The 12,974-nt window shown below is 39.9% G+C and overlaps 1 protein-coding gene across 2 annotated transcripts in view; it reads left to right on the plus strand.

Moving 5' to 3' along the window:
- htr2aa (5-hydroxytryptamine (serotonin) receptor 2A, genome duplicate a) overlaps window positions 1-10,865 on the plus strand; it is a 41,848-nt gene extending 30,983 nt beyond the window's left edge. For both annotated transcript variants that reach the window (XM_031873327.1, XM_031873328.1), the window contains one exon: window positions 5,217-10,865. In XM_031873327.1, the coding sequence (XP_031729187.1) occupies window positions 5,217-6,079 (863 nt within the window). In that variant the 3' untranslated portion in view covers window positions 6,080-10,865. The remainder of the gene's footprint in view (window positions 1-5,216) is intronic.
- The last annotated feature ends 2,109 nt before the right edge of the window (window positions 10,866-12,974 follow it).

The raw sequence follows: 12,974 nt of genomic DNA on the forward strand, positions 1-12,974 counted from the left end.
CTCAATATTTGTAGTCTTTTTTTCTCCCCTTCAGATCTTCTGATGTTGTTTGCTGCTACATTCTGCTCCTGTGAGGCTGCTGCCTGTCGAGCTGGGTCAGGAGGCTATGTAGGCAGCACGTTGAGCCCATTTTGGTTGTTGCTGGTGAAGCGTGATGCTCAGTGGTTAGCACTGTTGTCTCACAGAAAGAAGGTTAATGCGTTGCTTTGAGATAAATACTTTTTGGATAATAATCATTATGACTTTCTGAATTACGGGAAATACACGTAATAAGATGGACATCATCAAAGATGTTGACTTAAATACACATATCTGTTCTTGAGATTTGTTATTGTGCATACCACTTCTCATACGTATCTATATGCAACTCACCAATAAGGAACTTGAGATACGAAGACCGTATGATCTTAACCATTAGCCTTTTGTTTTTTTGCATTTTTTGCATTTGGATTGTTTTTTGCCTTTATTTATATTTCATATTGGCAACTCTTTCCTACTTTGTACTGCAACTGCAGTGCCAACAATTAAAAAAAAATCAAAAGAGAAAGAAAGGGATGGACGAGGAAGAGAGAGGAAGTGAAAATGGGAAGAGAGGAGAAAACAGTAATAAACAGTCAGTATCAGTAACTATTAAGAGTCAGTATCTCAGCATGTTCGTCTGTGAAACTGTATCAATGTGAGGCTCCATCTGCTTCTGCAGGATAAACAACAAAGTGTAAACACTGTTATGAATTTCCAGAGTTGCTTGTTGAGCACGAAGACGACAAATATTGATTCACTGGTGTGGAAACGAGAGAACCTATGGTGGTTTAAGTAAAAACGAGAAAGGCCCTCTCTAGATATGAAGGGCTCATTCTCAGAGAACGTGATTGTACACCAATGAAAATATAGTTATGAATATTATAATACATTTCTGTCAATAGACGACTTCATCTGAGTATTTCCATTTTTTGCTACTTTATATCTTTTACTTCACTACATGTATTTGACACGTATAGTTACTTTCTATTCAATAAAAACATATGATACGAAGCAGTAGACAAGTAAACAAATTAAAATTGTCTAAACTTCTTTCCATATTGATGAACTACAACATTAAAATATAATATTCTACAATAATATTACGTGTAGTATTTTTAGACTGTGGTGTTTCTACTTAAATGAAGCATCTGAGTACCTACTTCTTCCACCACTATCAATAAATAGAGTCAAACTCTGCATGCAGCAGCTCAGATGTGTTTCACATCAATAAAATCACACACTGCAGCGCGTGCTGCTATATAACAGGGTTAGAAGCAGCAGCCCAAACAGCGTGTGTGTGTGTGTGCAGGCAGACAGACGGCACGGTGTTTCCCAGTGGGAGTGTTACAGTGCCTCATGCAGAAACTGGAGGGAGACCAACCGACACACACACACACACACACACACACACGCACACACAATCTGTCTGTTTTGACTCACACACAGATGGTTAATATTTTCACTTATTAAAATGATTAGAAACACATTTTATTTAGAGTAATTTGTAATCAACATTTTACATCAGTTAAATCATAATATCTCATCGTAAATAGAAAAAGTATTTGCTCATTAAGTATTCTAGTAAAATATTGAAGTTTTCGTTTTTATGCTTTATGATACTTCTGCTCCACTGCATTTTGGAGAGAAAGCTAGCTGGCTGCTAACTGCAGCTTCATATTTATCACACAGACATGAGAGTGGCATCAATATGAGGAGCTTAACTCTCAGACACCGAATTAGCATATGTCCCAATGTGTCGAACCATAGTTTATTTTAACATAACAACAATCTTTCTCCGATCTTCTCTGTGCAGATAACGTCGAAAGCAATTTTTTTTTTAAACATTGGCATTCATCACAAAATGATCATAATCTGGGGCTTCAAGACATTTGTGTCTGACAGTACCGTTGGTGTATTCACAGTTGTGCCTGACTCTCTTGAGTTTTTATGTATCTGTGGGGTTTAGATGCTCTTTTCCTTTACCCTCATCTTTCTTTCCCTCATTGTTATGACCCAGAAACTGATCTCATCAGGACCGAAAGACGAGGAATGTTCTGGGACATTTGAGTGTATGTGTCTCTCTCTGTCAGTGTGAGAGTATGCATGATGGGCATCTAGTGTCAGTATGTGTTTGAGTGTGTATGTAGGTGTGTGCTCGATTGCAGTTTATAGATGTAAAGACAACTATCACTGGATTACTTTAATACCGAAGAAAACTTTTTTTAATAATTGTCAGGTGATTTCTGCATATTGTTTCGATTCATAAGCAGAGTTATGGACATTTATTCATGCTGGATATCAATGATAATGACATCCCTGGATAGTATTAGTCATTCTGAATATAAATATATGTTGAATGATTACATGTCTCACCTCACAGTTACACCAGGTACAGACAACTGAAGTAAATCACAGCTTGATTGCAGTGCAATAAAAAGCACTTTAAAGAGCAATTTTCTCAAAATGAAGAGTTTTCAGTAAAGATTTAAGTTTTCAAGCCGCGTTTTTTTTCTTCTTGAGTTCCATTGTTGCATTCTGAAATAAAACCCTGAAAGTCTCCATCTCCTCTCTCTCCCCCGTCAGCTCCTTTGTGTCTAAAGTGTCCCCCTCCCCTCTGTTTTTTCCTCACTTGATGCCCTTTCTTCTTCTCTCCCATTTCTGTCAAGTTCTTTTTTCTCTCCACCATCTCATGTCTCTGATTTCATGTATTTAGAGCAGAGAGTTGCCATCAGGGAGAGAAAGAGAGGAAGGAAAAAAACTGACAAAAACTAGCTTGTGATTTGTGGATTATGTAGAAGTCTGGGGGGATGGATGCTCAAGCGGGGGTTATCTGAAGAACACAGTGAATCCAGGCACTCAAATCAACGATGTCACCTCGACAAATCACACTTGATCCGCTGGATATGAAGCAGACAGTCACAATATTTCTTTCTTTGTATACAACTCTCATGAAAAGTCTGTTTCCACCTCTCTCTTCACCTTCAGTCAATCACACAGAACATTTAAACATTCTAATGTTGAATAATATGACCGGGATTAGTCAGAAAACGAATCAGCTGCGTTTTTAAACACACACAGACCCTCATATTCACAGCAGACAGCCTGTATTCACCCTCTAAATCTCATTTTGTAATGAGGAGCCTGCGGCGACTCCACATTTAGCCTGAATATTATCACCGTGGAGTTTTAATAACAGCAGATGCCAGAAAAGTGTTTGTCCCTGAGCTTCGGGGTCTGGTGGGTCCCATCACTGCGGTGCTTAGATCACCTGTCAATCAAACAGTTTCTCGTCGTCTTTCTTAAAGAGTCTTTCGACGAAAAGTTGATGCAGTTTGAGTGTCTGCAGTTTGGAGGATGTCGTGTGCCGGTATTGCTGCGACGGCTATCGCTGATTATATAAAGAATATTGAAACAGTTGGGTCGGTGAGTAGGTCAAGAACCAGAGACAGCTAGCTTAGCTTAGCATAAAGACTGGAAACAGGTGGAAACCTCTAGCCTGGCTCTGTCTCATCAGCATGTCAGTACTCATGATGTCTTTATGTAGAGTATGAAACAGGCGTAAGGTAAAAAATAAAATAAACATTTGTTAACTGAAAAACCCTCCGACTGAATCCCTCCAGCTGCTTTTCTGTCAAACCATCCCGACTTAATGAGAATTATCCGTCTTTGACCCGACTGCTCCCGACGTGCAGCAGCCATTACTGGCCACCCTCGCTGTGTCTGTCAATCTCCAACCTCCTCGCCCTCCTCCTCTTCCTCTCCCCTGCATTATTTCTATCTCTCTCTCTCCTCACTTCCTTCATATTTGTTATGAGGAGTTATATGAGTTCCTGTTGATACGGTGTGTGCAGCTATCATACCCGGCTTATCCAGAACCTTTCATAATAGAGTGTGGCCACAGAGGCAAATATATAAAAAATCTGAAGAAAAACGACAAAACAGCAAGAAGAATAATAATAATTTAGGTTGTGGAAACTAAATAATAAAGGCAGCATATTTCACCTGGGAGATCAAGACTGAAAACGGCTCTATTTCCTGGACTTCACCTTTGAGAAAACAGTTCAGAAATGTAGGTTAAAGATTGATACAGAGAACGATACAAGTTGAACTGCTGTATTGATCGCAGGGTCGGACACAGAGAGAGAGGCGGAGATGGTCGGACCTCGGACTCAACCCACAGAGGAGAGGCTGTTGACAGGGAGAGGTGGAGGCCAAACTGCACTTTCCTCCCTCACCGTGACAGACAGCCAAATGGGAAAAAAAAAAGCTTTAGCCCCAGACTTAATGGAAACTTTGACAGAACTTTGAAAAAAATGGCATGAATGAACAATTATAAAAACCATCAACATCATCATAAAGTGTGTATCATCCGCTTGAAATGTTTTTTTGCTCCCTATATAGCTGTCATCCAAAAGATATATGTCATCAACTTAACTGAACTATGTTAAGTATAAATGCACATTCATGTTTCATTTTGGTAGACTCGCCTTTGTCTCTCGTTTCAGATGATTCACTTTCTGTCCTTGTATGTTTCCCGCCTGTGGTATTACCCACCTTGTCCTGATTCGTTTCACCTGTACCTCATTACCCTTCCTCCCCTGTGTATCTGGTCTTTGTGATCCCCTTGTTTATTTCCAGTTCGTCCTCCAGCCTTTTGTTCCCAATGACTTAAAATTGTGATTTAGCCCTTGCTTCTGTATATTTAAAGCCTTTAGCATGGCGTTTTGGACTATTTTTGGACAGAACTTCTGTGTACCGAACTCTGTTTACCAGTGAAAATAATATTTTCTATCTGCCCTGTGTTCAGAGTCTAGCTATTAAGTTTGTCTGTTGGCACCAGTGTGAAAGTACCTTCATCTTTTCTCCTTCACCAGATAAATCTTCAGCAAAAAGATTAGGGCCATTCTGACCACTTAAATATTATGTCCTTTAAATGCTTGAAATTCTTCAAACTTCCAATTGGATTAATTTGTTCTTTTCAATTGCTTTTGTCTTTTCCAAGTTCAAAAATTAAAAAGGTTTATTTTTTCCGATGTCGTAGTGTAGGAGTGTTTCTAACCCTAATTCTTCCACCCCTGCAGAAAATCAAGCTTTCATTTCACACAAACAACCACAAACATGTACATAAATGACAGAGATTGTTCTGGGTTTGTAATTTTCTTCCCATCTCTGTGCTGCTTCCTTCCTCTCTGCAGGGATCTCCATGCCGATTCCTGTTCTTGGACTCAGAGACCACTCTAAGGTCTTCAAAGATGGCAGCTGCCTGCTGACAGATAACAACTTTGTGCTGGTCGGCTCCTTCGTGGCCTTCTTCGTGCCCCTCACCATCATGGTCGTCACCTACTTCCTGACCATCAAAGCGCTGCAGAACGAAGCCACCCTCTGCTTGGACCAGCTGGTCCCGCGGCCTAAATGGAGCACGACATTCACCTTGAGCTTCTTGCCGCAAACCTCGCTGTCCTCTGAGAAACTCTTCAGGCGCTCGATAAGCCGCGAGGCCAGTGGCAGAGGAAGCAGCGGTGGCCTGGGAGGCGCCCGCGGGAGCATTTCCGGTTCGCTCTTCGGACGCCGCACAATGCAGTCCATTAGCAACGAGCAGAAGGCGTCTAAGGTCCTCGGGGTGGTGTTTTTTCTCTTTGTGGTCATGTGGTGCCCTTTTTTCATCACTAACGTGCTGGTGGTGGTGTGTGACCCGGCGGTGTGCGACGCAGCACTCATGGGAGGCCTGCTGAACGTTTTCGTGTGGGTGGGATATTTGTCCTCGGCGGTCAATCCGCTGGTATACACACTGTTTAATAAAACATACCGAGCAGCATTCCTGCGCTACGTCCGCTGCCAGTACCAGCCGGAGAAGAAGCCTCTTCAGCTCATACTGGTGAACACCATCCCGCCGCTGGCCTACAGCTCCACCCAGCTGTCCCTGGGCGACATCGAGAAGTTACGAAACGGAGTGGCTCACTCTCGTGGCGAAGTGGCGGATTTCTCTTTACCTGGACAGGAAACGGAGAAGTTCATGCCGGACAAAAGTCACGGCGGCAAGGACGAGAGCTGTGTGTGAATAAAAACCTGCTTCAAGGTTGATCCTTTGAAACTCACGAATTATATAAAACATTTCACTTCTGTGGTCACACCATACTGACATAAAGCGAAGGGTTTGAGGTTTAAAGTGCCAAAGACAAAGTGCCTCCCAGTCAGGATTTAAGAAACACTGAGGTCATGAGTTGCCCAACCTCTCAAGAAATTATAGTCTGAACTTTTACATTTCCTGATCCACTCCTCATCACAAGGGTCTGAATCAGCTGAATCAAGTTAGTGAGTTCTTTGTTACAACAAAACTCTTTTTGATAACCTAAAAAGAATCAGTCAATCAGTGCTTCTTTCACGGAATAAAATGTATAAAAGTTTTAGAGACTCCTCCACACTGCCAGCACATGAAATTATTCTCAGAAAACACATTGTTTGTTTTTCACTTCTTTTGTAAAGATATTGAATCAATCAATATCTTCCAGTCTGGGAACAGACCATGTACCATGGGCATATGGCCAGTGCAAAAGGTGGCATATCTTACCTATTCTCTGACAATCTCTTTGGACAAAAGGGTAAAAAATGTAGTCGATTCTTCACATAATTTAATTGTTTGACGGATGCTCAGCTGCAGTGACCTCGCCCCCCTCTCATTTCGCTGGCTCCCTGTTGCTAGTCAAGTGGCCTCTTCCTCCCATCATACCTTTTGGTTGGAACAACAGGGATTAAAGTGGATTTCTTGCGACCTTATTAGATGTTAGAGTCGGGGGAGGGAGATCCATGATGAGCCTGGCGCACCGGGACTCCAGACTCTTGCAGAGGTCAGATAAAGCTGCCAAATAGGGGAAGGAAAGGCTCCTGCTTCCTCTGTATTTTCTGTTGGAAATAACAAGAAAAATATATATTACGTCTGAAAACAGATGCTCACAAGATAATGATGTTACAGAGAGATGTGGATAAATCTATATTTGTATTTTGTGCAGATGTATGTGAATAAATGTAAATGATTGTTGAGGTCAATAAATTCTGTTATTCACAAGGATTATTTCCACAGATGTGATGCAGTATGAAGATTGTAAATTGAGATTACGTTGACAGGAAAAATTAAGAGGATTTAACTGCAGATGTTTCCACTGTGAAAGTCATACTTTTGAATGTGTTCTTCTCAGACTAACAGTGCAGAAAATTGGCATTTGTTTTGCAGACGCATCATGTTTTTTCTTCAGTTTTTAACAGATTGTAACAAATGGTCCAGTAGTTGGTTGCCACGAGTATAGATATTGTTTTAAATGTGGATCTAATGAGGCCGAAGAGAGCATCGTCTGCAGGAAGCACAGAAGCTGGATTAATGCATGAAGGTAGTCCTGAACCATGGATGCATTAACAAGGTGCGCTCAGACCTGTGGACTTGTATTTGATCACAGCTCTTGTTCAGACTGAACGCTACATGAATTTTAGATGCTGTATGACTGCAAACAAAGTCAAAGGAAAAACATGAGCAGATGCGACACACGTTCGCTCATAAACACTGCGGAAAAAAACATTCACTCACCACATTTGCATGAATTAGAGTTTTTGCTTATGAACAAACTAAAATCATATTTAGTGTGTCCTGATAACTTTCCAGAGTCGCAAACCACTGTGCCCAATTGCCGTCTCATGGTGGCATCAGTTAAAACCAGATTTAATCGTCCTGTGCCACTACAAATATTGTGAAATACTTAGTTAGGTTTAGGAAAAGATCATTGTTTGGGTATAAATAACTATGGTTATGCCGTCACTGAAGTATACAAGCAAAAGGACAAATAAATCAAAGCTGATTTCTCGTTTCACATTTCTCGTTTTTCAACAAACAGCGGTCTCCTTGGGGTACAGATCATTTTTTGTTTGACCGATCTGCTGCCTCTCCCGCCTACTCTGTGATGTTTTTTTGCCGTCTAGTTCATGATTACATGGATTTAATTTTGTGGGGTACGTATGAATTACAGAGCATTCTTTTTTGTAGCTATAGCTAGGAATGCTGGATTAAAAACAGCAAGCCAACACCAACGCAGCCCCTTGCTTGTTTAGGCAACAAAACCACGTATTAAGGTTTAGGAAAAACATCACGGCTGGGTTTGAAATAAGTACATAAACAACTTAAAACATAAACAACACCACATGCGAATGTAAAAAACCTCACAAACGTAAGTTCTTTGGGACAGGAACATTGTTCTCCTGGTTGAAAGACCTCCATTTGGTTGACTCATCCACCCCCCGTCACAACCAATGTGAATAGTCTTTCTCTCTTTTATATGTTTACACGTATGTGTTGTTTACATTGAGACTACGTGGCATTAAATGACACAAAAAGCAAGAATGGCATCGTGGACATGCGGTGAGACCGCTGCTTTTATAAACGCAGTCTAAAGAGAAAGTGCTTTTTGGGACACAGGGTTTATTTGTGTTGCAGTAGGCTGCTGATTAGTTCTAGCTCTGTTAATACATCCATGGATCATACGACGACTACTAACAGAGGCCTTAAAAACCAAAGGCAAGACGCAGGATGAAGGGCGGAAATGAATGTGGAGTAAAAGTGGAACGTAAAGGACGTAAAAAACATTCACTCACCAAAATTCACCACAAATGAGTTCCCTGATGTTTCCTGCTTGTCGTGGCTTTGATAAGTAGGATGTAATGAGGAGTTCACTTGCAAAATGTTAATTATCCATCTACTGGACCCTGCTTTGAAAATGATGATTTTATTAGGGTAATAGCTTCTTTAAAAATAATCATGTTTGGAAACTTTATTCCACAAATCATATCAGCTTTACTTTTTGGAGTATTTCATTTGGACCAGAACTCTTCAGATGTAATGAGATGGATAGAGCTTGCTCAGGGTTTATTAAGAGGTATAGAGAGATATCATGATGATTGTTGCACTATATGTGATACAGACGGACTATAAGTTATTTGAAGAAGAAAAACAGCCAAAGCAAGCAACAGGGAGGTTTTTTGTCATTACCACAGCTGTTATTTACAGCAGCAGGTAATATGCTGTGGCCTAGAGAAGGACAACAATGAGGCTGCTCATTACCAACAGCACTGAAGAGAAATATTAGCTCAGCAGGTGGCTGCTTTCAGTGGTACAGCAACATTCAGCAGTGATGCATTTTCTCCTATACCTGCTGAGTCACAACCTGCATTAACGTAGAAACAGAAAATTCAGATTCTTCAGCTTCCATCTGTTGGAGTTTATTCCTTGATCTGGGGCTTATTTTCATATTTTGGGGGTTTATTCCTATCCATTATGAAGTTTAAAGAGATCTGGAGGCGTGGCGATCAGTTTTGCCAATTTATTAAAACTACTTGGAGGTGAAACTGAAACCAAAAAATGTTGGTAATAGCTCTCCATTTCATAGAAAATCTGTGCTGCACTTAAAGTCCTAATTCTAATTGGTGTTTACAAGACACAGGTTGTGATGTAATTTTAATATTTGCCTTTGTTTTCTTTTGCAATAAGTTTTGGTTAAAATCCATTAGCAGTGAAAACAATTATTGAAAATTGTAGGCTCGTTCCAGAACTCTCAATCTCAATTTAGTTTTTTGTTCAAGATGTTTTGTTCAATGTATAATAAACATTTTGGACCAGATTTGAAACTTTTCTACCTTTGGACTTTGCTGTAAATTGATGGTTCATGTTCCCGCTCCTTTGGGCTGAACTGTAATGATGATACTACCCGGCCTTCTTATTGTCATTTTCAACAAAACCACGGAAATGAAACCCAGGACGTTACAGACAAACAAACTGAATTTTCCTTTATTAATGCAAAAGGATTCCGAATCAGCCATCTTTGTATATGTGTGAGTTCAGCCGTGGCAGATGAAGAACCATCTTGTTTGGCTTTGTTGTGTTGCTCATGCTGGTCCAGTCCCAGTCTGGGTTTTTTTTTTTTTTAAATGGATCTGGACCCACTCAGATGACGTAGCTCTGTGTGTAGTTCTGTTGCTGTTGCAGTGATGTGAAGACCATCGACACCGTTCTGCTGACGTAACTTTGGATCCACAAACTTGACTCTGGGTTGGTTTGGAGGGTTTTGTTTTTTAACTATAGTGTCTATTTTGGAATTTGATGTTTGATGGTTCGTCATGTTTCTTTTGTATGTCAACTGTAACGAACACAGATTTTTTTTCTCATTGTTTTCAAATGAAAGTAAAAAGAAAAACTGGAGACGAAGCGTTTTCTGTTCGTGTAAGACTTTTATTTATTCAAGTGGATAAATAAATGTTTGTGTAGATAAAGAGCGAACATGGACACAAGGCTTCAATTCTGTGTTCATTTTTCATATTTTGTACACCAGGGGTTCTAACCTGTTCAGCCCCGAGGTCTTTGAAGTCCCTGAACCCAAATAATTTCAGATTCCCCTGAGACAACAGCTGGTTGTGTTTTGATTCACAAAATACAGTGGGTTACTGGGAGAAACCAGGCTGAGGCAGGAATTCAGAGACCGTGTTTTCGTCTGCTGTAGAAACATGGTTACTGTACAACCTGTGTTTACATTCATCCAACTCTCCCTGCCTTGTTTTTCAACCAGAACTGCCATATTGATAGTGTATTAATAATGCATGATGCCTCAGTCTTAGGGGTGGTTTTTTTTCTTCGTTTTTCTCTTTTATTTTGTTACTTCTTGGTCAGAGACAGGTTTTCAGGATACACTGCCATCATATGTCAACACACATCAACCCTCCAGAAAAGAAGTAATGATATTGCAATTACTCCCCTCATCAGCGTCCTGTTTTTTCTGTTTCATTTAGGAAAGGTTCAGCTGCTCACAAGAGATATATTTTTTAAAAACACACGGCCTAAATTGAAGCAGCAGAGATCAAGATATCCTGACTTTGACTTCATTTACAGCTATCTGATGTCTAAAAAGTTTAAATGCAAATAAGAAGCATTAGCTGCAGATTGGAATCTGATAGCCAGATGTTAAAAAGGAACAGATGCAGCCATCTCTCCGAGACAAATACGTATTCGATACTCCCCCCAGTGCTGTAGAAAGGGGTGCTGTCCCCTGTGATAACACCAGCTGAACTTAGGAATCCCGTTATCTGCGACAGGAAAAAGCAGCTCCAGAGATATCAGGATCATACAACAGCAGGCGTTAAGCTGTTTGTGCGAGTTAGAGCCAAAGATTGCAAGATTCACACATTTTTGTTTTTGTTGTGGACAGAAGTTAGCTAGTTAGCTGAAATATTGTTATACTTAATTGAAATTTGGTTTTAAGGCTTACAAGACAGATTCAGGTGTTTCACCAGCATCTACAGTACACTTACAGTACAATTACTCATGTATTGTACGTAAGTATTTTCATTTTATGGATCTTTATACCTCTTTATACCTTATATTCTCCAATCTCAAAGGGAAATATTGTACTTTTTACTCCAGTTGTCTGACAGTTGCAGATGTGCTGAGTTTGAGTGCTTGTGGAAAATGGAAAATGAAAGTGTTCCTTAAAATATTGAGAAGATCCTCCTACTTCTTAAGCTAAATAAACTATTTAAAAAAGCCTTTTGGATCAGCTGTAAAATGCATGGTCACAGAGCTAAAAACTGTTTTTGTGAGCTCGTGAAATATTGAGTTTTTAGAGATGTGGTTTTCACCGGACAGGGTCTTAACAAACATGGGATGATCTTATAGAATACGATGCATTGCTGTAGATTAACTACCCAACAGTATATGAAGGAGTTCAAATCAGCACAACTTTAATCACCTACAGTATTATAATGTAACAAACACATCAATGCAGCAGTGATATAAATTCATCCGTACTGCTTCCATCATAATATTAAAATATTGCAGCCCTCATTCAGCCTCTGAAGAGCCAAAGTAACAGCAGAAAACTGAGTCAGTGAACATTTTCAGGCGTATTATTTTTAGCTATTTTCTGCATCACAAACAACCAAATGTTCTTAACAGCATCGCTCCCCCTACACCACTGCTTTTTATAATAATAACCTACTTCTCCCTTTGCTTCATTACTAATGATTCATCTTCAGACTGAAATAAATTCAGAGCACAAGCTGGAACTTTGGGAGGAGAGAGAGTCTGATATCGTACTAATCTGATTCGCCCACAGCAAGTACTGTCCAACCATCCAGTTTGTCTTTGTAAAGAATTTATCTTTTCCCCATCTGTCTTCTGCTGTTTAAAATAGCACAGGCCAAGAGCTGTTCACACACACACACGCACAGACACAAAGTACAGTAATTACAAAGTCAGCTTTCATCTTAGCCTGATTGAATAATGTAATATGAATATTTGTTGATCCGTTCATGTAAGCAGTCAACAAGCAACAAGTGTATCTGTGTTTTCTCCTTTCCGTCTATCTTTGTGAGGACCAAATTGGGTTGAATGCCTTAAGACGACATTTTGGACATTTAAAAAAGTTCGGACATTTTTGGATAGAGAGGATGTTTTCAGAAAGTGGGAACATTTGTGGAAAGTGGAGAGATTTCAGAAATTGAGGAAATTTGAAAAGTGGGGAAATATGTGGAAAGTGGGGACATTTTAAAGGTGGGGACACTGTTAGAAATTGAGGACATTTAAAAAGTGTAACATGCTGATGTTTAGCAGGTATGTTTACCATGTTCATTGTTTTATTCTAGTGTTAACATGATGGGAATGTCATTATTTTTGAAGGTATTTGGTCATAAATCAAATAATTGTTCAAATTAAAATTTTGACCTGATGATTATTCAAATTCATCCTGAGTGGAACATGAATGTCAGAACCGCAATTCCTCACAATCCTCCTAAATAGTTAAAAATCAAAAATGTCCACCTTATGGTGGCACTGGAGGAAAACTCAAAGGACCAGTAGGAATATTTCTGTGGGACATTTATTAGACCAACACTGCCATCCCTACAGCCACGCTGAGAGCATAGATAAA

This window comes from Anarrhichthys ocellatus, unplaced genomic scaffold (genome assembly GCF_004355925.1).
Source record: "Anarrhichthys ocellatus isolate YVR2014 unplaced genomic scaffold, GSC_Weel_1.0 scaffold71, whole genome shotgun sequence".
Lineage (NCBI taxonomy): Eukaryota > Metazoa > Chordata > Actinopteri > Perciformes > Anarhichadidae > Anarrhichthys > Anarrhichthys ocellatus.